Raw genomic sequence first — 23,208 nt, forward strand, 5'->3', positions numbered from 1 at the left:
GGTTGATGCCAATTCTTTCATATGACCCGCGATGAAGAATGCTTTGAACAAATTAAGCTATGTTGATTATATATCGATATTGTACAAAATCCCAGAACCCAAAAACTCCTTTTACAGATAATGAAAACGATAACGCAAGCGACACTAAATAATACTACTGCATCCGACGTCTGGGTGTAGCTCCAATCGCATCCGCGCTATCAGCTCCATTCGTAGTCGACCCACCCGAAGCGGCAGCGGCGGCAGCAGCTAGCATATTCTTGTCAGGCTGATGATAGAGAACGACTAGATATCTGCTCTGGAAGTTGAAACCGGAGAGTTTGTCGCATGCGGTTTTGGCGTCTTGGATATCATCGTAGACGACGAAGGCGGTTCCTTTTGTGCCCTGGGCGTTGCCGAGACGGATTTGTCTGCAGAATAACAGATCAGTATAAAGTCAGATAAAATTGAGAAGCAAGTTCAAGTACCTTATTGAGCCAAATCTTCCGAATAAATCATATAGCTCTTCTGAGGTAACGTTGTAGGACAGATTCTTGACGAAGAGAATTCTGTTGATTTCGGCTGAGACTTTCTATAAAGACAGAAATGGAACGTTAGTTACGTGACCAGACAAAGACTTACAAATCACTAAACGAAAGAAGCGACTAACCCTTGTGTTATAAGACATTCTGTGTATGCTCTCAAGTCTGGAAAGATATTTGTGATGATGTCTCCGAGAAGTTGAAATCGACGATTTGACGTCAAAGTCCGGGTAACTTCCCACCCAAAACGCGCGTGTGCAACGTGGCCCCTCGGTCGAGATCACCGGGCTCCTGTTCGTTTTCGATCTGGTCAATTTACAGCTCAATTGTGCGTGAGCATTCTGTTGTTTCGTATTGAGAGTGAGAGGCAGAATTGTGTTTTGCTGATTGCTCGGTGATTGAGAACTGATAGCTAATTCGATATTAGGATTGACCGCAGAGGCTGCCAACAGAATTAGACTGCCTTAGAGCTCTCTTCGACATTTCAGCAGACAACACTTTGGCAGATTCGCGAAATAACAGTGATGCGGTTCTCAATTGTTGCATCTGCGCTTTTGGCGTATGCGGCAACGGTACTCTCGGCGCCGTCGCCGTCTGATTTCAAGGTGGTGAACATGCTCCGCACAGTTGATTTGATGAAAGCATATGTGCGCGATTCATCGTCATTCATTCTCGAAAACACCAGCTCCGAGCCAAAGTCGAGCTTTTACTTGGCGGTTAACTCGAGCTACTTTGACGATGACGAGACGACGCCGAAACTGGCAATGTATGAGGTTAAGCTCAAGGCTGATGATGCGTCTACTACGCCGTTGGAATTCGAGATTGCTCCGGAGGTCAACGAGGATGGTATGAGGCTTGTGGAGGTTGCGCTCAAGACTCCGCTGGAGGTCGGCAGTAGTCAAACAATTCAGCTTGTGACCGCAGTTGTGCGTGAGCTGTCTCCTATCCCAAAGAAGATCAAGCAGTCGGAGCCCCAGAACTTGATGTGGGAGGGAACCAAGGTATCGTACATGCCTTATCCTATTGTTAAGCAGCGTACCAAGGTCAAGTGAGTGTATCAATTTTGAGACTATGTGATGGTAACGAGTAGACTAATGAATCTCATTATAGGACTGCCGATCGTCCGCCCAACGCTTACAGCAAACACATAGATGACCCGTTAGTCGAGGGCACTACTCTGACCTACGGTCCTTACAACGACGTTGAGCCCTACGCGTACGATCCCATTCTTGTAAAGTACGAGTACAACATCCCGGTCATCGAGGTCAGCAAGCTCGAGCGTGAGCTCTGGGTGTCCCACACCGGAGGCAATCTAGCAACCGAGGAACGCTACTGGCTGAAGAACGCGGGCGCCGAGCTCAAGGACAACTTTTCGCGTATTCGTTGGCAGGCGAGCACAATGGCGAGAGAGCGCACGCCGGCTCTTCGATCAGCATCGGTGCATCTCCGACCTGGTGTTCGCGACGTGTACTTCACTGACGAGATTGGCAACGTGTCGACGAGCAACTTCCGCGACGATCCCCGCTCGCCGATTATGGAGATCCGTCCACGATATCCTATCTTTGGAGGTTGGAACTACAGTTTCACGCTGGGATGGAACCACGATCTTGGACGTAGTCTTCGTTCGTTGGTTGATAGCGAAGGAGAGACAGTATATGTTTTGCGCGTCCCTCTGATAGAGGGACTCATGAACGTCTACTACAACGAAGTCGAGGTCTCAGTTGTCCTTCCAGAGGCTGCCGAAATCTTGAGCGTGGAGTCCACTTACACGGACGTCACCGAGGAACGCTCGCTTTTATTCTCACACCTCGACGCCGTCGGTAGGACGGTCGTCAAGCTGAAGGCCAAGAACATGATTGATGAGCAAAAGCGGAGCGAGCTGTATGTGACGTATACGCTTCCCAGCAATGGACAGTATGCAAAGCCGATGCTTGTCGCTACCGCTCTGATTACCGTTTTCTTTGCTGTCATTGTGCTGGGACGGATTGATATCAGTATAGGAAAGACTAAAACGGCGTAGACGATTGCTTGAAAAGGCCAGGAAATCTGTGAATTTATGTGTTTCTATATAAATAGATACTACTATTAACTGCTCATATTACAACTACCAATTGTACATATGACCACGTCAAAAGCTGCGCTCATAATCAGCCTTGATCTCGCTCTCGTCTCTGATCTTCCAGGTCATCGCAAAGGTTTTACAAGCATCCTCGTAGCTTGTCAGGATCTCTTCGGCAGGAGGTGGTTCGTCAGCCTCTGTTGAGTTACATCGGTCAGGTAGAGGCTTATTTGCGCGCTTGGCAGCTACTGATATAAATGTCTCCATCTCGTTAAAAAATGGGTCGTCGCCGGGGTATGTGTAGACTTTCTCCTCAGTGTCGGACTCTGGCGAACGCACGTATAAGGTCGGCGTTGTGTACAGTTCGCGGAGTCGGAGTTGGTAGCCATCTGCGTAGATAGTTATCTCGTTTGAGAAACGGATGCCGTGCAAGGCAACAACGTGAATCAGTGTACCAACCGCTCCTGACTCGAACTTCCACATCGCTGTCGTAGCTCGCGGAATCCGATCGTTTGCTGGGATGGCTGACTCGTCGATGCACTGGTGCGATAGTTTTCCAGCGGGTTCCCAGTGCTCTAACGCTTGGGATTTGACCGACTCCATGATGACTTCACCGCCCAAATAACGAACGAGATCGCAGAAATGAGTAGCTTGTTCGATGATAGGCCCTCCTTGCTGCGACTTTGTCCACCAGTCCACTTTGCGGACTCGCTGGTATGCATTTGCATAGCGCGCAATGATGCAGCTGACTGTGAGGTTATTTTTCGAGATGATCGACTTTGCTTTTTGAACGACTTTCAGGTAGCGCATCATGTACCCAACACCGATAGTGAGCCTTGCATCGTTGAGACTGTGAGCGACTTCGAGAGGCTGGTCAGGACGAGTGACTGCGACGGGTTTTTCGAGAAAGATGGTGGGCTTGTTTCCAAAGTGTTTTAGGATTTCAAGCTCTAAATCTCGGTTTGGATACGTCGTACCGCGATATAGTGGAGGAGTACCGAGGATGAAGAGATCGATGTTTGTGCTGGTCAGGTAGTCGAGTGCACCAGGAGATTGCAGTGAAGGAAAGTATTTGGTAGTTTTGTAGGCAGCTGCAGCGGAAGAAGCCAGTTTCTGACCCAAAACTTGCTTGTATCGTTCATAGTTTGGATCAATGATGGCGACTACATTGAGACGAGGGCCGAGAAGTCGTTCAACGCGTAGAGAGTGATTCCAGAGAACGTTGTCGTTGCCAAAGGTGATGTTTCCCGCCCCGATATAGAGGATATCAATCAAGGTATCCAAAGTCATATTGAATACAGACAACAGCTCATAACTCTACAGCAAAGGATATCTACGATGGTATTTAAAGCACTGAGCAACTCGCGAGTGCTGCCGAGCAAAGAACGAAAATCCGGGGTAGGCGAGTGCGGCTTCTCGGTAGTCGTGCGGCTTCGGCGTCTTGCAAGCAGCCGGGTGAGGTCAGCGGAGACTACTGCGATCTGGCGATGATGAGATCTGCTGAGTGGTTAATAGAGTTGCAAACTATTGCAAAAGGAGTAGTGATCCCACCTGGTGAAGGGGATCAGGAAGATGATCTGAGGGGAGGAGGGGCAGCGTACTGGGGTAGAATAGTAGGAACCCTACGATTATTCCTATTCCCACGCTCTTTTCATCTTTTGATTCAATCAACAAATCTATAAGATCTTGTCAATTATAATCTGTGCCGTCTATTGTTCTAAAAGCACTCCAGATACTGCTGCTTCTGTGATCAAGTTTGGTATTTCCTGATCGGGCATCAGCTCAGCTCCAAAGACGCTCAAATTCCCAACCCCGCAATTTCAACTAAAACACTTATTTATCTGCCGCTACTCAGATCACCAACCTCTCTTAAAGCATCGACAATTCCGTACACTGGAGTGGATCTTTTGAACCCTCCTTGTTCCCTTGCCTATCAATCTTCAAATGAATACCCAGCAATGCCAGCTCCTGTATCGCCGTCATCTCTACCGCCTCAACCACCGCGCAAGCTCGGTCGCTCCTCAATCGCCTGCAAGCGCTGTCACGCGTCAAAAATTCGCTGCGACGTATCCATAAACGGTTCACCTTGCACAAGATGTCGCGAGCGCAGCCAGACCGATTGCCAGCCTATTGAGTCGAGGCGGGGACTCTATGATCGCAAGGACTGGATGCGGAAATTGAGGAACGGCAACGCTAGAAGCAAGAGTACGAACTCTTCCTCGACAACTTCCTCTTCGGTAAACGAGATACCAATGCGTGGTACTGCTCCGGTCAGATCCCTTTCTCTCGACTCGGGCATGCAATTGTCTGCTAGCACTCCCACTCAGCCTCAGCTGTGCTTCGTTCTGCCCGACGCCAAATCATTGACATCTCACAATGACTTTCTTCAAAATCTGTTTGCCGGTGCAGTCAACTGCCCTCAGTCCATCACAACCTCTCAGTTATTACAGAGCAATAGCCAGAATACACAACATATTTCTGCAATTGCAACCTCTACAGCAACAGAAAACGGCTGCAGCACCAAGTCATACGACTCTCACAAGACTTCGACTCGCACGAGTCCTGAAGAGCCAATCAGGCAATGGTCGGTTGTCTTCAAATGTCTTGTCAGCGACGATGAGATTGATCGCAACACAATCTCATACTTTGGAGATTCATTTCCCATGGGAGGTCTGCTTCAGTCGCTCTCGCCTCCGCACTCTGAGGCCAGTCCTCGGTCAAGGACCGGTCGCATATCATCTGAAGCAATTCCGGATCATCATCCGAGCCATATGACTCCACCTAAGATTTCATATCTCGAGTCAGAAGGTTGCTTCCAGAAACCTCCGTCTGAGGTGCTCGATCAACTATTGTCTATCTATTTCCAGAATGTCCATCCGTTATATCCAATCATCGACCGCGTTGGTTTCGCTCAAATGTACAAGGAAGACAAATGTCCATGGCTACTGCTTCACTCGATATGCTTCGTGGCTGTGATGTATTGCCCCATGAGCCTTGTCTGCAGTGAAGACGCCAGTACGCGACGGGAGGCAAGAATGAAATTCTACTGGCGGGCGAAGTCGCTTTTCGACTTTAGCTACGAGAAGAACAAGCTCGTTCTTCTTCAGTCGGCGATCTTGCTGTCGTTCTGGGGAGGCAAACCAAACGACTACTGGAATACATTTTCCTGGATAAATGTTGCCGTGAATGTTGCTGAGACTCTTGGCATACACAAACGCCGGCCGTCGATTGAGATTCCAGAGGAAGATCGGGGGCTGTGGAAACGGATTTGGTCATGCTTAGTTTCCCGCGACAGCTTTTGTGCCGCTCTACTCGGCAAGCCACTACGCATCAATTTGCTACAGTGCGATGCCGATTTTACCGTCCTGGAGGATTTCGAGTCGGACGTCGACCCTGAAGGCGAGCAATGGAGTGTTCGAATGATTGCGCATGGGATGTACGTGATAGCGATGACAAGACTTGCTCTTATTCTACGACATATGCTACAGGCACGGGCTTCAAACACCGTCAACGTGGGGTTCTTGTGCAAAATCAAAGAGGATCTGCAGAATTGGTCGCATGACCTACCCGAGCAGTTGCGCTTGTCAAGCCGACGGAAGGATTCCCCTCAGTACATATACTGCATCTCCGTGGCATTGATATACAGTCATCACATAATCTATGCTCATCAGATTGCGTCTGGGATCCCGGGGATCAACGAACCGGAAGGTCTGGGCTATGATAAAGCAGTTGAGTTTTTCTCAACGACAGCTATACAGGAAGCTGTATCCCAGATTGCAGATCTTGGTTCTTCACTGGTCACGCACTCTGAAATCTCCCGACTACCGCAGAATGCATACGCCGCATTTTTCATGGCTATAGTGATGCTGTTCACGCAGATGCGAAATCTTGCGGGCGGTCGAAACCCGACGTTGATGGCATTGCTCAAGACGCAGCTGAAGATTTGTGAGATGGTAATATATCAGGCGCAGGATCACTGGGATCATGCTGATTGGATCATGGCTTTGTCAGAGAGCCTTCGACAAAGACTGGACTTCATGACGAGGCAAGGTACAGTAGCAGGCACGGCAGCAACAGGCAATACAGGAGCAGGATTAGGAGAGATGGAGATTGAGGATCGTATGCTTGACGGCAAGACCTTGGTGTCTAGTCAAGCAGGTATCGGGGCGGGTCTATCTTCAGATTTTACAAGCATCGCTATTCCATCAATGCTATCGACGGAAGCAGAGCTCGACGAATTTATGAAAAGTCTCCAGGAAGGAATGAATGCTTTAGATGAAGAGCCGTCGCAGCTACAGCAGCAAATAAGCAGAGAACAGGACGATGCGCAGACTGTGGAATCCATGGCGGTCTTGATGCAGGCTGAGCATAGTAATTCCTCAAAAGTTATTGTTTGTTCGGGGGTGGAGATGCCGAAAGGTGCGATTAGAGATGTAAACGATGATGGTGTTGAAGCATTGTTTGAGGTGTAAAAAAATTTCTCTTAGTACTGTATAATATAAACGAGGTATAAAGATGGCATTTCCAACAGAAGACTTGTCTTGTCTATGTGGATAAATTAGTTACTGCTGTAGGGTTTACGACTATGATGAACGGCAGTAAACCCTTATTGCTGACACTTCTAACCACTCTCCATATAATTTCTCATCATCAAAGGAAAAACCCGTACAGATCATATCGATAGAAAATCAATCAAAGGTGATTCAAGAGCGGACAAAGAGTGGAATCTGACGAGCGCTAAAATCTGTCACTATAATACCAAACTAATGGTTCTGTTCTGCACGGCTAGCGCTCCACTTGCTGTTGACGAAGATATGCATACGCTGAGGCGTTGAGTCTAAGATTGGCTTAGGCTCACTGCACACTAACTAAACTGGCTAAAATGCTGATTCTCTAATCGCCTCTTTGTCTCGGATACCTAGACTAGACTAGGGTTATTGTGTAAGGCGCCGTACTGTCAAAGTACGCGGCATATTGTCGGCGCTCTCAGATCAGTTATATACAATGCTGTCTCCTCGCTGTTTATAATAATTTATATAATTCATCCTACCTTCTTTACCTTTACACTCGATCTGAGCAATATGAGCGGTGCAAACGATAACATTTCCCCGGAAGAGGGCCCCGCGGCCGAAAGATTACAGCCTGCTGATGCTGCTCCAATTATCGATTCATCGTCGCAGGGAATCGCAAGCCGTGATAGTTCGCAGACTGGCAATTCCTCAACGCTTGTGGCCGATCAAACTGTTGAAGAGTTTGCAGAAAACAGAAGCAGGGAGCCAGTTAGAGATACCGGAACTGAAATCGACCTCATGCGCAGACGTATAGACGCTTTGCAACGGATATTAGATACTTCGCGTACTTCGGTACCGGACGTTCGCAAGGAGTTGAATATGCCTTCGGGCCTCGATGAGAAGTTGGGGAACAAGCGGGTGCATCAGATTCGCATTCTGAACAATAATCGAGCTTTCGATCCATACGCACACGACTTTCCCACTCTTCTGAATAACGTTTTTACTCGGAGAGCCAGAAACTCGGCCGCTGCTTCGCAGGCCCGAACTCCAGGTGTCGCTTCTCAGACTAGAAGCTCAGGTGCATTTCTGATAGCAGCTGTGCGCCCCGCTATTCAACCGACCGGAGACACGGCCGCTTCTCAAACTACTGAACACGAGGCCCCCGCTCGGAAGACCAGGGACACAGACAGTCATCTTTTGCAAATGGCAATTGACGACGTAGGTACCACGTCCGCTGATATCGTCCTGTCAAATGCCACATACCCCAAAAGGCCTCTGCAGAAATCAATCTGGGACTTTCTCATTGGAATACCTAAAGTGGTATCTATGCGCAATGTCATGAATAAAGGTACCCGATTTAAACGAGAGCTCAAAAGCAGAAACGGATCTATAGCATGGGAAGCTGCAGAAGTGAAGCAGGAGTTTCCACCAATAACTTGGTGTCTTTTGTTTTGGCCTGTGATTGTACCTTTCTGGATAGTTTTCTTTGGGACCTTGACCATACTACAGTTTGTAGTATGGCGTTTTGGAAGAAAAGCTATCAAAATACCAGAGGGTATCGGAATCGAGAGTACTATCCATAAAAGCAATAGCTCTGTTGATGATACTGCATTCATATTATTTGTCAAAAACCTGGAAGCAGCATTGGAAGCTGCTGGTTCTCAGAGCGCAGAGAATCCAGGCGACTCTCTCTCAATTCCTGTTGTTCAGGGTAGTCTTCAACTGAGACGGCCAACACTGTCGTCGTGCAAGGATTTGTCAGTTGCTCAGATGGAGAACGCCAAGACCATCATTCATATGTTATTCAATATGTATCTGAAGTGTTCTCAAATCCATTTCCGAAAACTCAAAGACCGTTGGGGTGTGGTTGGCAAGGTTAAGCCGAAAGCGTCTGCAGAAGAAGATCAAGCCAGGGGAGGGTATATTTCTAAGTTTCAGCTGCTCCCACATACAGATCAAATCGATAAGATGCTCACGTCGATATATGAAAGCACCAATACTACTGGTGAGTGCATCGAGATCAAGAAAGCTGTATATATCTGTTTACTAACCGTTTCTCAGTGCCCGAGTTAGATCTCTGTCGCATAATGTGCACGCTCATTATCAACTGCATTCCTTATGCAGAAGTTGCTGAAGTCACCGATACTACTGATCGAGGACTTGCAACTCCTGAAAGAACTGAAACATCCGGACGTACCGGCGCTTCTGGACTCAACGGCTCAAGTCAGGGAACGGGAAGCGGGACTGCAGCCAGTGAACGTTCTGAAGGTTCTGGGGAAATCGACCCTACTGAAGGCGGTACCAACAGTGCTGCAACTAGTGGACCTGCTGGAGCTTTTGGAAGCATTGGTATCTCTAGAGCCGTTGATAATACTGAAGGTAATGGCTCTACTACAGGCCTCGCAGATGCTGAACGCTCTAGTAATGCAGGAGGTAACTCAACTCCAAGCAGCAACGGCATAACTAGGGGCAGCGACACTACCCCAGGCAGCAACGGCACAGCTAGTGGCAGCGACACTACCACAGACATCACCGCAGATACCAGCTCTGCTAGTACCGATGATAATAGTCAAACCGAATACGTTAAGCTTCCATGGCATCAGACTGTGCACACTACGAGCTTTCCAAACACCGACACAGAGGAATTTCTTTCATACACCATACCAACGTTTTTGCATCCAGTAGGCGTGGCGTTCACTGCCGCTAATACTCTTATCAGTACCTTTGTGGCCAAAGACATATACCAAGTGAGCACGTCAGTGACTGTTGCGTTTGCCATTATTGGAATGTACTCTTCAATATTTATCAGTATTGGGTCTGCAGCAGTGAACAATTATATATTTGGTGACAAGTTCACGTACATGCACTACGCGCCTCTATCGCATCGCAATGTGCGATGGACTGGATGGTTGTACTTTGATACTTATATGTCCTTTATCCGTCGGCAGCACTCTCTTTTAGCAACCTACATTGAGGGATCAGAGAGTGGCTACATTTTATCCGATGGAGCAGGCCTGTTGGCAAGTGATACCACAAAGGTAGTTGCATCTGACGCCCTTCACACAGTGAAAACTGCATATATCAGTGATGCCGTACTGGAAAAAATAGCATTCCAGCTGTCGGAAACTGAGTACGTTTTGCCGACAGAGCCGAATACCATAGTTCGAAAATTGAAGATAGGGGAGTCTCACACGACTGCTAATTCCTCAGACGCACCCTCAGCATCGCTGTCTACTGCGACCGCATCTGCCGACCCTCCGAGCATTCTCTTCCTTTATGTCTGGGATTTCGTCCGAACAGTTTTTGATATTTTTCTTGGTTGGCTGATTCCAATTTTTGAGCCTGTTCCACAATACCAAAGTCGTTCTCCGAATGCCGATGAAGATGAAAACGGCATCAAATTTGAAAATGGATGCAGGAAAGCATGGGATGCCAGAGAATATTTCCGCTGCTTCAAGTTCTTCAAGTGCGGCCGATGCAATTCGGAAGATATAAACTTCAGTTTGAAGTGCAGCAAATTGGATTCGCACAAGGTCGATCTCCAGATAGATTTGCAGAAGTTTCCTAAGATCAAGTTCTTTCAATGCGAAACGTGCGAATCAGGCAGCGTCAAGTTCTTCGAATGCAACGAGTGCAGATCAAGCGACATCAGGTTCTTTGTGATCGAGAAATGCAATCTTCTTGATATCAAGTCCTTTACGGTTATGAAGAAGCATATAGAACCAGATCCAACTGCACCGCAACAAGACTCTGTACTGCAACAAAGAATTGATCATGTCGCTCATCAAGATGCTGAGTCTTCTCGCTCTAGGACCCCTCGGAGCAATAAGATGTCCCGTCGCCGTCCAAGAACTCCAATAGTCGATGAAGAGCAAGGAATGCTCCCTCAGTCATCATTATTATCTGACTTATTAGCGGATGCCGAATCCACTGTCAGTAGGCCTCTTGAGCAGGCAGAACCATCCGGATCACAGCAGGCTGCGCCATCGACGAGACGAGCTGCTCGATCGCCATTATTCTCTACTATGTCTTCTGTTTCAAATGACCTTGGAAATCAAGGAACACACTCTCGGTCTGGAACGTTAACAGATGTTCAGTCTACCGAGAACAGGCCTTCTGGGCAAGCAGAATCACCACCTGTCCCACTGCGGGCCTCAGCGATGCAAGCAGCCCCACAGATCTTCAATACCAGAGCTTTTGATTCGAATATTATCTAATCAACTACTCTCCTTGTTTGGCAAATGGGTAGAAGGCAGAATTATGACCCAGGGGATATTGACTACTCTGGCTTGTTTGGTTGATGGCCGAGAGATAGATTGTTGCATCTTTTGTTTCCCAGTATAGAGCGATTCCATGAACCCAACAATATAAGCCAATTTGTTTCAATCTCTGTCGCAAGCACGACACAAGCCTCTATAGCAGCTGGCGTATATGAAAGACGCTCTCAAGCCCAGTCATACTTCTTTGGCAATGGGTGCTGATATCTGACCGTAAGAACAAACAGGGCCCAAATATTTATTGATGACGTGTTTGGGACGCGAACATCTAACCAGGAAGGTGAGGTTCGGGGGCAGTCAACCGAGCTAGGAACATCTGCTTCAACGACTTCTTCTGACAGCATTGTTTGGATTTTGCTTCGGATCTCATTTAGTCGCTCAATAATGCTGGCTCGTCGACCTGGTGCTATAATCAAGTGGAAGATATTCACTATGTTTTTCGATTTTGTACCTCTTCATCTGCTTTATGTGATTTATATGCAGCTATTATATAGAAAGTCAGTTTTCTCTTTTCTGGTTTTTATGTCTTTGAATCCTCCGAAGAAGTGTAGACTATCATCATATCAACTACTTTGGCTTTAGCTAGTAAAACGCAGCAAGTAAAATGAAACCGCAAACGCGCATCTTTTTTAACTCATACTGCCGACGTCTAAAGTATAAACCCTAAATACACGATAAGAATTGCTTATCGGCGGAGTTTACCCAAGCCGCGCAAGCACATGAGTGCTGAGATTATCTATATATCAATGTTGATGATTGATTAACATGGCAGTGAAAGCAAGCAATGAGCAGGATCTGGCGAGCGCTAGGATCTGTCACTGCCGAAATATAATTGGCTCTGTGTGACATTGGTAGCGTTCCGCTTGTTGTTAGCGAAGATATGCGATACGCTAAGGCGTCCAGTCTAAGATTGGCTTAGCTTAGGCTTGCTGCACACTAACTACTAACTACTAACTGACTAAGACAAGAGGCTGAATGCCGAATTGCCTCTCCGTCTCGGATGTCTAGAGGAGCCATCGTATAGTGCGCCGTGCTGTTAAGTACGCAGCAGATTGTCGTTGCTGTCAGTCACGTCAGTCATGCTGTCTCCTCGCTGTTATACGACACTTCCTTATACCTTTGTCTTCATATCAATCAGGCGATATGTCGGCTCCAGACGATCCATCCAATTCTACTTCTCAGCCGGCTGTTTCTACGGAGTTAAATGATCCATCTCCGACCAACGATATTGCAAGCGATACTTCCTCTCAGTCATATTATTTCGATACGACAATCGCGGCCGATGAAACGACCGGACATATAGGAGACTCAAGCACAGAGTCTGCTGGCGATTACAAAGAAAAATACAGGCGATTGCGAATACGCATGCGCGCTCTTGAAGAGAAGTTGGAGACCCTTGCTTCGGCTGCGGAGGTGGACAGAAAGTTAAAAGATTTGGAGAGAAAACTAGATGTTGACAAGAAGCTGCCAACCGTTTATGAAAAGATGGAAACCGCTGAAAAAGAGCTGAAAACATTTGATAACAAGCGCAAACCAAAGGAAGACGACCGCAATTCTGAAACGACGCCGACGGCTTACGGCCTGGATGAGAAGCTAGGGAGAAAGCGGGTACAGCAGAATCGCATTCTGAACAATAATCGAGCGTCCAACTCATACTCAGACAATTTTTCGACCCTTGTGAATAAGGCTATGGCTCGGAAGGCCAAGCTCTCGGTCGATACCCCAGATGACGAGAAAAAGTCAGGCGAAGCCCAGAAGGTCAGAAGAATCAGAAGTTATTTGAGGACGACAATCGACGATGTTGGTACCACCTCCGCTGATATCGTCCTGTCAAATGTTACATATGCCAGGAGATCTCTCCGGATTTCGTTATGGGATTTTGTTACTGGGATTACAAAAGTGGTGTCGATGCGCTCTGTCATGAGTAGAGGCACGCGAATCAAACGAAAGCGCAAACTCGAGGGACGATCTATGGCATGGAGAGCGACTGAGGTTATGCAGGAGTTTCCACCACTTACTTGGGTCCTTTTGCTTTGGCCTGTGATTTTACCTCTATGGATAGTATGTTTTGGGACGTTGACGCTGCTACAGTTTTTCAGCTGGCGCGTTGGACGGAGAGCTATCAAAATTCCAGACTTCAGTCTAGGCCTTGAGGATACTGTCTTCACTACCGGGAACACAGAAGAGAACAAATATAAGTTTTATGATTTCAGGCTAAAGTTGAAGGTGGCTTTGGAGAAGATTGAAGCAGATGAGAAGGCAGATGAGTTTGAGGTCCCAAGATTTGATGGATTGACGCAAAAACTGTCACCCGATACTCTATTATCCTACAAATATCTCACTCCAGCCGAGAAGAGAGCTGTTAAAGGGATGATAGCGACTCTATGCAGGATATACCTGGATTGCTCTCAGATCCATTTTCGAAAGATCAAAGACCGTTGGGGTATAGTTGGCAGTGTAAGGCCAAAGGAGTCTTCCTTTGCTGAGAAAAGTGGGACTATTCCGAAATTCCAGTTGCTCGCGCACAACGATGCGGTTGATGAAACGCTTACCGAAATTTATGAGTCTATCAATCGGAAAAAGTCTGAGATCTCTCAGTATAGTTCGGGAGGGACATTTCAAGGCTAGTGATGCATGCACATATTTTGATGTTCCGCTGACTACAGATGGGCTAACCAATCCTATGCAGACCTTGGTAATCAGCTTAGTCTTTGTGGTATAATGTGCTCAATTATTATTGACTGCATCCCTTTTGGAGAGTCAGCCAAAGACAGTTTCGAGGATACGCCAGTCGGTTTGGAGAAAACGCCAGAGGGATATTATAAAAAGCTGCCATCGCGACAGACTGTGAATACCACGAGCTTTCCCAACACTGATATAGAAGAGTTTCTGTCGTACACTATACCGACATTTCTAAATCCGGTAGGCATGGCATTCACGGCCGCCAATACACTGATCAGTACCTTTGTGGCCAAAGATATATACCAAGTGAACACGTCGGTTCTTATTGCATTCGCAGCTATTGGAATGTACTCTTCAATCTTCATCGACATTGCTTCTTCCGCAGTGAATAACTATATTTTTGGTGGAAAGTACACGTACATGCACTACGCACCTCTATCGCACCGAAATGTACGATGGACCGGTTGGTTTTACTTTGATACGTATATCTCGTTTATCCGACGACAGCACTCCCTTTTGGCGTCCTATATTGAGAATGCCGAGAGTGGCTACGTTTTAAGTGATGATGCTGGTCTCTTTGATGGTAAAACTGCAACGGTAGTGGGATCAAATCCACTTCATACTGTGAAATCTGCATATATCAGCGATGCAGTATTGGAAAAAGTTGGAATCCAGCTATCAGCTACCAAGTACTTGTTGCCAACTGAGCCGAATACCATTGTCACCAAAGTTAATACGAGGGAATTCTTAACGACTGAGTATCCGCACGCTGTGACTACCATTGTGCTCGACTTATGGGAGCTTACCCGGGCAGTTTTCGACATGTTGCTTGGCTGGCTCATTCCAATTTTTGAGCCGGAAAAAAAATACGAAGGTCACGCAGTCAAAAATGACGGCAAGGGTATTCCTTATGATTACGGATTCAGAAAAGCCTGGCAACCAGGATGGTTTTTCTGTTGTCCCAAGTTCATCTTCAAGTGCGAAAGATGTGACCTGCTTGACATCAAGTCATTTACAGTCATGCACCACGACAAGCCGAAACCTCCAGCAGAAAGGCCGGAACCTCAAACATTCACGCGCGACAACAAGCCGCAACCTCCAGCACCTGCCAATGATACTAATAATACCAGACGCGCTAAGAGGAGGATTGTTCGCAGGTCTGCTGTGCCCCCAGTTCCTGGGCCGTCTTCGCAGGATGAGCCCAGTATAGCGCAGGCTCCTTCGACGTCTTCGTCTAATCAAGCAGTGCAAGATGATGATATAATAGCGATGGGGTTTGATTCGGATATAATCTAGTTGGTCGAGAGGTTTTCGGAATACGAAGTGTATCAAATATAATCGGTGATTACAAGAGTATACATAATAATCCCTCTAGGATTCATAAAGTCTCATTACTATCCTTCGTTAACTACGCGGTAAATAAATAAATAAATAAATAAACTCCTACATTAAACTTCAGACGCGAAACGTTAATCTTAGATAGATCTAAATCTAATCATCCCTTACTACTCGTGAGTACGTGCATCCTGACTAATATATTGCGGAACTGAAGTACACCGATAAGCTATCAATCTGGTATTCGCAATCCGAGGAAATGAGAGTCGATAATAGTCAATCTCAATTACGATACAAGTCTAAGAAAGTCTGCAGTATTTAATCATTGAGAATCAGGACTGTTGGTTATCTCTGTAGGATGATCGCTATGCTGATCTACCTAGAGCGGACCGGTCGCAATAAAGAGATTTGCTCCGTTTTAAAAGTCCGGTGTGAGTTTTACCTACTAGTAAACGGTAATTGAACAAAAACACTAATCAATTGAAATATCTCGATATCATCTAAGATCCGCATTGTCATCAAACCCCCGGGACACCCTGCACAAAACGAGAACGCCGTAACGAACATAAGTAATAAATCATGAAAGAAGAGCAAAGCCTAGTCCAACTTGCGTTGCCCACTTTCGATCCGTTCAGCTTCCATACGAGCATCAACCTTGCGCGCCTTGATAATGACATCCATCAGCGTATCACCGCCTTTTTCTTTATCAACTAACGTCTTGATCTCGTCCGTCAGACCTTCGTAAAACACCTTTGGCAGATCGAGATTCGCCTCGTCAATCCAGGAGAGCACGTTGAAGAACTTTGCGACGTATTCGTCGACGGTGTTCGATCCCTGCGAGAGATTGAGTGAACGGGGGGCAGGTAATGTAGCGGCGCCGAAGGCCTCGCCAAAGTGCTGCAGGAAGCCGTCAAAGTCGTCTTTGAACTTGTATTTTTCGATCAGCTCGTCGTCTCCAACGTAGACGCGGGCCCAGGCAAGAGCGGGACCAGTGAGGTAGAGCATGAATGCTTGGATGAGGGTGCGGTCGGACTGAGTCGGGGCGGTGAGGAGGAAGTAGTTCTTCATCTTGAAGATGAAGTTCTTGACTCGTCTGTGGCCATAAGAGAATTTCTCTGGCGCAGGGACAGCCATCGGTGAAAGAGGTGAGTCCTCATAGCTGACTCCATGGCGTTGGCCCCATGCTTCCTTATATGAAGACATGATGGCAGGCAGTGGTGAAGGGGAAGGCAGCGAGGGATGATGCGGAGGAGATGGCAGGGAGAAGATGAGCCGCACTGCCTACTTCTCTCTCGCCGGCTCTCGTCCTTCATCCCACCCATCGCGACAACGACAAAGACCATGGCCGGAACAGAACCTGAACCTGCAAAGCCGAGCAGCACACAGGCAGTGCTTGAAGCAGCAAATGACGAAATGATTCTTCTTCCGGAATTAGATGCGTCCGAGTACTTGAAATCCCTGGACCAGCCATACTCCCGCTTCGGCGTCAGTCCTGTACTCCGCATCCCGGGCCTTCTCATATCCTCACTCTTCATAACAATACCACTCGGTGCCTACCGCGGAGCAAATCTCTCAGGCCTTCAGTTCTTAGCCGAGAACTCACACCGGCTGCCGGGAAACGTGCAGGGATGGTACTTTTATCACAAGCGGAAAAACTACGTCATGATGTTCAACGCTATGAAAATGTCCTTCTCGTTCACCGTCCAGGGACTCGCGTTCACGGCCGGTTTGTTTGGTATCGAGGCCGCGCTTGATACTGCTCGGGGGCAGGTTGATTTTTTGAATACTACTGCCGGTGCTGGTTTCGTCGGTTATCTATACGCACGGAGGCGTAAGTACTTACTTTGCGACTTTTGCAATTTTTCCTACACTGACACATATCGATAGATAAACTGCCATGGAGACAAGTCAAGAGCACGATTAAAACCGGCGCAAAGATGGGAATGGTCTATGGTCTCGCTCAGGACCTTGTGAGATCGTTTGACGGGCGCACATGGTACGTCAATCTGATAAAAGACACATTTCTCAACGAGGACGAGCAGCAGGACGGTCCTCCTCCTACGTTGGAAGCAAAGTAGTGCCAAAATACGGGTTGTATTATATATGTACATAGTTCCTTTCCAAAAATTAATATAATGTTACCGTCGTTCATCTTCACTCTCCTCCTCGTCATCGGATATCTCATCCAGCTCTGGCATCGGGAAGTTGAGAATAGCAGCAATCCCCGTAAACTGCTCAAGCTGCTTCCCACTCTCATGCAAGCTCGAGAATATCAACGCCTCACCGCCTTGCTCGCGCACCTGCTCAACCAGCGCAACATACTTCTTCCGCTCGCCAACATTATAACTCCTAAACAGTCTGTCCGATATCAGCAACGTCTTCACCGCGCCTCCCTCGACCGCCGCAGTGACCTGCTTGGGCCCGTACCATGCCTTCGAGGCCGAGGAGTCAATCGCCGCGGACTCATTCAAGACTTTAAAGAAATTCTCAATCGCGGCCGTCTCGCGCGCGAATTTTGTGTCGGCAAGCTGTGCACGTACTTCAGGTGCGCGCAGGACCTCGTTGAGGGCGTGTACATGGCCGGACGCGCAGTGCACGACAAGGAACTTACTCCGCGATCTGAGCAGTACTTTTGACGCAGCCGCGGTATCAGACGCAGTTCCGGTGTCTTTGCTCGCGGCTTCAAACATATGCTGCAGCAGTTTCTCGCCCGTAAAACCAGGCGAGGCAATGATCACCGCCTTGAGTTTTTCGTAATCGAGATTCCGCGCCATGGCCTTGGCTGTGATGTCGTAAAAGTGGTTAACGGCTTTATCATGCGCGATGGCCGACCCGGCTGCTCGTTTTCCAGGGATCGAGAGCTCGACTCGCTGCCGCAAAAGCGTCATATGCTCAGTCACCAGACATATGTTTGCGAGACCAGGCTGCAAGACGACGGCGCCGATCTCGGCCTTGGATGCCGGGTCGCACGCAGCGGTGATTGTCTGCAGCGCGACCGAGTCCCATGGAGCTTGCGAGGTTTTAGTGAGTCTAAAAGGCCGGTGCAGGGCGAGGTCGATGGTGTGGAAGGCGCCGAGGCGGACATGCGGAGATTCTTCGACTACCGGTCCTGAGCAGTGGAGAGCAGCGGCCGAGGCGTCGTAGTCGGTTTTCTGCACGCGGATGGCGAGTTCGAGCATGATACGCTGCGAGGGAGCGGACGAAGACGCGGAGTCTTTATCGTCGCCTCTTGCGTCTTTGGCTACCCGTCTACAGGGCTGTTAGTACTCTAGCATCAGGTGTAGATCATGACCTTAAAGAAATACCTGAACGTGGTTGCTTTCAACACATCCCCGGCCGAGATGAGGTTGTAGGCGTGCCAGATATCGGTCGGCTCCTCCGGCAGAAGCTTCATCGTTCCTGCTCCATCTTTGGACAGGGATTTAGCCAGCAACTTCATCGAATAGCTCTTAGACAGTGAGGTAATGAGCCAATATCAGAAGCTCGTCTTTTAACAAAGGTCAGCGGAACGAAACCCTTCTTCCGCCCACTCTGCTGTCTCCTCCCCCACAACGAACCTTCTTTTCTCCTTCTTCCTCTCCTCCTTCCTCACCTTCCCTCCTCCTCTTCTCTCCTTATCCCCCCCAGCTACCCCGTCTCCCGCCCTCCCGCGGCCCGCGCGGCCGTTGAGGCGCTTTCTATTACTATCAGTTTCTGCCTGGCTTGTCAATTGCCTTGTTCTCGGCACACTTCTCTTCCGGGACTGGTTTATCGAACGAGCTGCTTCCGGCCTGCAGCCATTGCCCCACGCTGCCTGCTTTCTGCTCTCTGATCAGCAATCACAGTGGACATACTCGCTCTCTATCAGTCTCCGAACATTGCCAATAGCGACATCCACGCCGCAAAAATACCCTATCACTTGCTCTCACCGACACACACTCTCTCAATCAAGTCCCGTCCTCATATAGACACACACAATGAGTACACAACGCCAACCACCCCCTTCCCCACTCCCGATGCCGAGCCCGCGACTCGGTGCATTTGCACGATTAGGTCAATACATCACCGGCAGCACCGGAACCGCCTCGCCCCCCGCGACAAACACAAACAGGCAGCTGTTTGCGCCGCCGCCGCCGCCGCCAGACCACCTCGTGTTCAAGACCGACGCGGCGCTGACTGCAATGTCTGCTGATCCGGCATCGAATCACGCAGTCATAGCCGGACGTGGATGTGAGATTTTCTTTTGTGCTATTTTTTGTTGCTTAGACCTTGCCTTTGACTCTCATACTGACCCTGTCACAATAATTTACAGACATGCGAGTTGTCCGAGTCGAACCCACGCAGATCTGCGAGGCCCAAGATATGCTCTACGGCGATCCTCGCGGAGGCTACGTTTCTGATCTGAAATGGCTGATAGGACCGCACTCGAAAACCATCGCATTAGCATCCACAAACGGCCTCATAACCCTGCACGACGTCGAAAAGCCCGAAGCAGTCCGCCAGCTTGCCTCGGGTCACAGCCGCACAGTCAACTCTCTCAGCGTAAACCCGTTCAACCCACACATCCTCATCTCTGGCGGCCAGGACGGAACCGTGCGATACTGGGACCTGCGGACGTTGCTGAATGTGGCGACAGTCAAGGGCGTCGACGCCTCCCGCCGCGTACAGTTCTCGTCCGTCGACGGCTCTCGGTTCTGTACAATCTACGAATCCGGCACATTAGCGCGGTACGACGCGCGAAACCTCTCGATACCAGACCGCAGAGTCACCGCGCACACCGGCGCGGGACTGTGTCTGGACTACCACCCGACAATGGACGTCGTCATCACCGGCGGCCGCGACCGCGCGATGCGAGTATGGGATCTGCGGCAAGAACCGACGACGAAGCAAACGCCTTCTTACGAGATTTACACATCCGGCGCGATCTCATCTGCCATATGGCGCAAGCCACTCGTGCACGAGAAAATCAACGAAATCACCGACCTTCCGGTCGCATGCGCTAGTCTGGCGGTGGGCGACTACCGGCTGCATGTTTTTAATCTGCGGAGGAGGTACGTTCCCGAGCGAGTTATCGATACGCACACGGGGCCTGTGATGGGCCTTGCCTGGGCAGGCGACGGGCCGTTTGGATCCGGCGCTCCGCTGGAAGAGGATTCGGACTCGTCTTCGTCCGAGAGCGAGTACGTGTTTTCACCGGCAACGTCGGGTACATCTACACATCCACCTCTGCGGACGACGAAACGAACAAAACGAAAACGGCGGCAACGGGGAGTCCTGTGGGCATGTTCGCGCGATATGACCTTCCGAGCACACGACGTGCGCCGCGCGTGTCCGTGTCGACCGGTTCATAATCTGTCGCACCAGGCGTTTGCGTGGGGTCCGGACGACGATTTCACATTCATTGGATTCGACAAGCGCAAGCTACGACACGACGGACTGATTGACGTTCCGATAACGCAGGCGTCACCAGCTACCAAATCACCGAGCGAAGAGGACTCGTCTACGCCGATGACTACATCTACCTCTCCCGTCGCGAGCGTGGTCAGCGGCGGTCTATGGGGCCGGCGAAATAGCGCGGCCGCGCAGCGGAAATCGAGCATGAGCGGCGCCACGCCGTCGAGTGTGGCGAGCAGCTCGAGTAGTACAGGCAGCGGGTCGAGCATGATGATGCGGATGCTGCTGTCTACGCGGCGGACGCCGGTGGCGACGGTGCCGTGTGTGCCGAGACAGGACGCGGTCAGCGGGGATCTGTCGCTGTTCAAGTCTGGGCTGGATACGCCTGGGATAATCACACGGCCCGGGAACGGATTCGAAGGAATCGTCGACCAAGAAGAAGAAGACGAGCACGACACAGACAACAATCACGAACACCACAACAACTCTAATCACAACACGGCAACTACAAGTAATACTAATAATAATAATAATAATCGGGAAGGCGTGCAGGCGCGGTTTGTCGAGCGGCAGATCGAGGGCGTGCAGCAGGACGGGATCGGGTTTCAAATGACAGGAAACGGAGAGCAGCCGCGGCAGGTGCGGAGTGTATAAGTACGCAAGAGCGACTGCTTTCTGGATGTCTTTTATGCATTTTGAATAGTATGAGGTGGTTTTATTGTATATATAAATCTATGTATGATATATCAAACTAGACGTAGAGGAAACGCTTGGTGACGTTGTAGGCATCGTACTTGTGTCTGAACTGATTGAGTTTTGCAAAGGCATGCGCGCGTCGTCGCTGCTCATACTCGCCATGCTTTCTGACGGTGATATCCTGGTTGAGCATGACGACGTCGGAGACACCCTCGCCCCAGGGCTCGAGGCCGTTTGCGAATCTGATCCAGCCGGTTTGGTACTTATCCACGAAGCCGTCGTACTTTGCGTCGAACTTGAACGAGTTGAAGAGAAACAAGACGTCGACAAGGTGGTGCGCGTCGAGGGAGGCGAGGTACGGGTTCGGCTCGTCAAAGAGGTAGTGGAACGTCTTGAACTTTCCGGACTCGCGCAGCTTGCGGACGGTCATGTCCACGGGCTGGCCGTAGGAGATGTCGTCGTACATCTGCGTGAGCTTTGCGAGGGACTCGGCGTCCGTGGCCGGGTCGGGCGAGATGTCGTATTCCTTTGCGAGCCAGTCGCCTACGACGGGGACCTCGGTCAGACGCTTGTAGCGCTCTTCGGTCGGGATGAGGCCGATCTTGGGCATGTAGAAGATAGATTCGAAGCGGGTGTTGCCGAGCATGACGGCTTCGACATTGTCGAGCGGTAGACGGTCGATGTAATCTTCCCCGACCTCGCCCAGCCATCCGCCGTCGTTGACGGGGCCGTACATGCCACCGATGATTGGCACCGCGTAATCAATCAGCGTCTCGACAGGGACTGTCTTCAACTCCTCATCGCTGCTCACGCCGCACAACTCCTTCGCCTTCGCCGCCAGCGCTTTCGCGTCCTCGAGCGGGAACGGCGTGCGCGACTCAATCACGGTCGACATCATGCCGATGCGCTTGAACATGCCCGCGGTGGGCTTGCTGAGCGAGTGATAGTGCGTCATGAGCGAGCCCGCGGACACGCCCATCAGCGTGATGTTTTCGACGTCGCCGCCAAAGTCGGCGATGTGGGATTTGACCCAGAGCAGGGCCTCGGTCTGGTCGTACATCGAGTGGTTTGCGCGGCCGTCGACGTAGACAAAGCCGAGGAGCGAGAGACGGTAGTTGAGATTGACAAACATGATTGGCAGGTCTTTCTCGGCCGAGCGCGCGACGAGACTGGTGGGGTCGTAGCTCTTGTCGCTCGCGGAGCCGAAGGTGTTGGCGCCGGGGAAGATCCAGACAATGACGGGGATCTTTTGCGTGAGTGGGATGCTCGATGGACGGGTGATGTTGAGGTTTAAGCACGCGAACTCGTCTTGGGGAGGACTTGAGGTCGGGAGCTGGTCTTTGGGGATGACGGGCGACGGTACGCGAGCGGGTTGCGGGGGGATGGCCCTGTGAACACATATCAGAATCAGCCAAATAGTCTTAAACAACAAAAGATCAGAACGACTCACCCGTGCTCGGTGGCATCAACGTCAGCCTCGTATTTATCAACCCGGGTAGGATAATCGTAGCGCTTCTCGATACTGGCGTACTGCAGCCCCCGGAACTGAACAGTCGCCTCGCTGTTCTTCACTCCGGTGATAGTCACGCCTCCAAGCGACGGTGCTGAAATTTTGACTGTCTCCATGCAGAGTAGAATTGATTGAGAACAAAGATGTCGATAAGCAACGAGGCAGCTCAGCTTATCGGCTGTGGAGAACGATAGTGCTGACACTGTTGAGGGTGCTGTACTTACAATTACCCGGCCCGGATGAG

The 23,208-nt window shown here is 49.6% G+C and overlaps 10 protein-coding genes across 10 annotated transcripts; 6 read left to right on the top strand and 4 right to left on the bottom strand.

The window, feature by feature from the left end:
* Positions 1 to 38: 38 nt before the first annotated feature.
* BZA70DRAFT_282442 (RNA recognition domain-containing protein) lies at positions 39 to 745 on the bottom strand. Its single transcript, XM_064913276.1, has 3 exons — positions 650 to 745; positions 468 to 571; positions 39 to 410 (listed from the first exon to the last, which is right to left on the bottom strand). The coding sequence occupies exons 1-3, from the start codon at positions 665 to 667 to the stop codon at positions 155 to 157; spliced, it is 378 nt and encodes a 125-aa protein (XP_064766957.1). The 5' UTR covers positions 668 to 745; the 3' UTR covers positions 39 to 154.
* A 300-nt stretch (positions 746 to 1,045) lies between these two features.
* Positions 1,046 to 2,541, top strand: BZA70DRAFT_291006 (Ribophorin I; the record flags this gene model as incomplete). Its single annotated transcript, XM_064914261.1, has 2 exons — positions 1,046 to 1,569; positions 1,632 to 2,541. The coding sequence occupies 2 exons, from the start codon at positions 1,046 to 1,048 to the stop codon at positions 2,539 to 2,541; spliced, it is 1,434 nt and encodes a 477-aa protein (XP_064766958.1).
* Positions 2,542 to 2,595: 54 nt separating this feature from the next.
* BZA70DRAFT_64250 (putative oxidoreductase C terminal-domain-containing protein) lies at positions 2,596 to 3,946 on the bottom strand. Its single transcript, XM_064915288.1, has one exon. It carries the CDS (start codon positions 3,868 to 3,870, stop codon positions 2,650 to 2,652), a length of 1,221 nt encoding a protein of 406 aa, XP_064766959.1. The 5' UTR covers positions 3,871 to 3,946; the 3' UTR covers positions 2,596 to 2,649.
* Positions 3,947 to 4,437: 491 nt separating this feature from the next.
* On the top strand, positions 4,438 to 7,119 carry BZA70DRAFT_282446 (fungal-specific transcription factor domain-containing protein). The gene has a single exon (XM_064913277.1). It carries the CDS (start codon positions 4,539 to 4,541, stop codon positions 7,050 to 7,052), a length of 2,514 nt encoding a protein of 837 aa, XP_064766960.1. The 5' UTR covers positions 4,438 to 4,538; the 3' UTR covers positions 7,053 to 7,119.
* A 123-nt stretch (positions 7,120 to 7,242) lies between these two features.
* Positions 7,243 to 11,527, top strand: BZA70DRAFT_64307 (uncharacterized protein). The gene is made up of 2 exons (XM_064915289.1): positions 7,243 to 9,096; positions 9,153 to 11,527. The coding sequence occupies exons 1-2, from the start codon at positions 7,662 to 7,664 to the stop codon at positions 11,306 to 11,308; spliced, it is 3,591 nt and encodes a 1,196-aa protein (XP_064766961.1). The 5' UTR covers positions 7,243 to 7,661; the 3' UTR covers positions 11,309 to 11,527.
* A 566-nt stretch (positions 11,528 to 12,093) lies between these two features.
* Positions 12,094 to 15,396, top strand: BZA70DRAFT_282450 (uncharacterized protein). Its single transcript, XM_064913278.1, has 2 exons — positions 12,094 to 13,991; positions 14,058 to 15,396. The coding sequence occupies exons 1-2, from the start codon at positions 12,512 to 12,514 to the stop codon at positions 15,344 to 15,346; spliced, it is 2,769 nt and encodes a 922-aa protein (XP_064766962.1). The 5' UTR covers positions 12,094 to 12,511; the 3' UTR covers positions 15,347 to 15,396.
* Positions 15,397 to 16,726: 1,330 nt separating this feature from the next.
* BZA70DRAFT_291012 (uncharacterized protein) lies at positions 16,727 to 17,463 on the top strand (the record flags this gene model as incomplete). The annotated part of the gene is made up of 2 exons (XM_064914262.1): positions 16,727 to 17,216; positions 17,273 to 17,463. 2 exons carry the CDS (start codon positions 16,727 to 16,729, stop codon positions 17,461 to 17,463), a joined length of 681 nt encoding a protein of 226 aa, XP_064766963.1.
* A 33-nt stretch (positions 17,464 to 17,496) lies between these two features.
* On the bottom strand, positions 17,497 to 18,873 carry BZA70DRAFT_259702 (uncharacterized protein). Its single transcript, XM_064910864.1, has 2 exons — positions 18,691 to 18,873; positions 17,497 to 18,634 (listed from the first exon to the last, which is right to left on the bottom strand). The coding sequence occupies exons 1-2, from the start codon at positions 18,822 to 18,824 to the stop codon at positions 17,524 to 17,526; spliced, it is 1,245 nt and encodes a 414-aa protein (XP_064766964.1). The 5' UTR covers positions 18,825 to 18,873; the 3' UTR covers positions 17,497 to 17,523.
* A 111-nt stretch (positions 18,874 to 18,984) lies between these two features.
* On the top strand, positions 18,985 to 21,473 carry BZA70DRAFT_296776 (WD40-repeat-containing domain protein). The gene is made up of 2 exons (XM_064914538.1): positions 18,985 to 19,594; positions 19,677 to 21,473. Exons 1-2 carry the CDS (start codon positions 19,342 to 19,344, stop codon positions 21,410 to 21,412), a joined length of 1,989 nt encoding a protein of 662 aa, XP_064766965.1. The 5' UTR covers positions 18,985 to 19,341; the 3' UTR covers positions 21,413 to 21,473.
* On the bottom strand, positions 21,474 to 23,180 carry BZA70DRAFT_282455 (Alpha/Beta hydrolase protein). Its single transcript, XM_064913279.1, has 2 exons — positions 22,905 to 23,180; positions 21,474 to 22,842 (listed from the first exon to the last, which is right to left on the bottom strand). Exons 1-2 carry the CDS (start codon positions 23,078 to 23,080, stop codon positions 21,510 to 21,512), a joined length of 1,509 nt encoding a protein of 502 aa, XP_064766966.1. The 5' UTR covers positions 23,081 to 23,180; the 3' UTR covers positions 21,474 to 21,509.
* Between the last annotated feature and the right edge of the window lie 28 nt (positions 23,181 to 23,208).

Source organism: Myxozyma melibiosi (assembly GCF_037950935.1).
Source record: "Myxozyma melibiosi strain Phaff 52-87 chromosome Unknown BZA70scaffold_10, whole genome shotgun sequence".
In the NCBI taxonomy this organism is placed as follows: Eukaryota; Fungi; Ascomycota; class Lipomycetes; order Lipomycetales; family Lipomycetaceae; genus Myxozyma; species Myxozyma melibiosi.

Excerpts from the sequence above, each read along its gene's own strand:
- BZA70DRAFT_282442 (XM_064913276.1), bottom strand. Across the intron at positions 411-467 it reads GGAAGATTTGGCTCAATAAG|ACAAATCCGTCTCGGCAACG; the intron begins GTACTTGAACTT and ends GTTATTCTGCAG.
- BZA70DRAFT_64250 (XM_064915288.1), bottom strand. The coding sequence starts at position 3,870 with ATGACTTTGGATACCTTGATTGATATCCTCTATATCGGGGCGGGAAAC.
- BZA70DRAFT_282446 (XM_064913277.1), top strand. The coding sequence starts at position 4,539 with ATGCCAGCTCCTGTATCGCCGTCATCTCTACCGCCTCAACCACCGCGC.
- BZA70DRAFT_64307 (XM_064915289.1), top strand. The coding sequence starts at position 7,662 with ATGAGCGGTGCAAACGATAACATTTCCCCGGAAGAGGGCCCCGCGGCC. Across the intron at positions 9,097-9,152 it reads TGAAAGCACCAATACTACTG|TGCCCGAGTTAGATCTCTGT; the intron begins GTGAGTGCATCG and ends ACCGTTTCTCAG.
- BZA70DRAFT_282450 (XM_064913278.1), top strand. The coding sequence starts at position 12,512 with ATGTCGGCTCCAGACGATCCATCCAATTCTACTTCTCAGCCGGCTGTT. Across the intron at positions 13,992-14,057 it reads TTCGGGAGGGACATTTCAAG|ACCTTGGTAATCAGCTTAGT; the intron begins GCTAGTGATGCA and ends AATCCTATGCAG.
- BZA70DRAFT_259702 (XM_064910864.1), bottom strand. The coding sequence starts at position 18,824 with ATGAAGTTGCTGGCTAAATCCCTGTCCAAAGATGGAGCAGGAACGATG. Across the intron at positions 18,635-18,690 it reads TTGAAAGCAACCACGTTCAG|ACGGGTAGCCAAAGACGCAA; the intron begins GTATTTCTTTAA and ends ACAGCCCTGTAG.
- BZA70DRAFT_296776 (XM_064914538.1), top strand. The coding sequence starts at position 19,342 with ATGAGTACACAACGCCAACCACCCCCTTCCCCACTCCCGATGCCGAGC. Across the intron at positions 19,595-19,676 it reads AGTCATAGCCGGACGTGGAT|ACATGCGAGTTGTCCGAGTC; the intron begins GTGAGATTTTCT and ends AATAATTTACAG.
- BZA70DRAFT_282455 (XM_064913279.1), bottom strand. The coding sequence starts at position 23,080 with ATGGAGACAGTCAAAATTTCAGCACCGTCGCTTGGAGGCGTGACTATC. Across the intron at positions 22,843-22,904 it reads GTTGATGCCACCGAGCACGG|GGCCATCCCCCCGCAACCCG; the intron begins GTGAGTCGTTCT and ends ATGTGTTCACAG.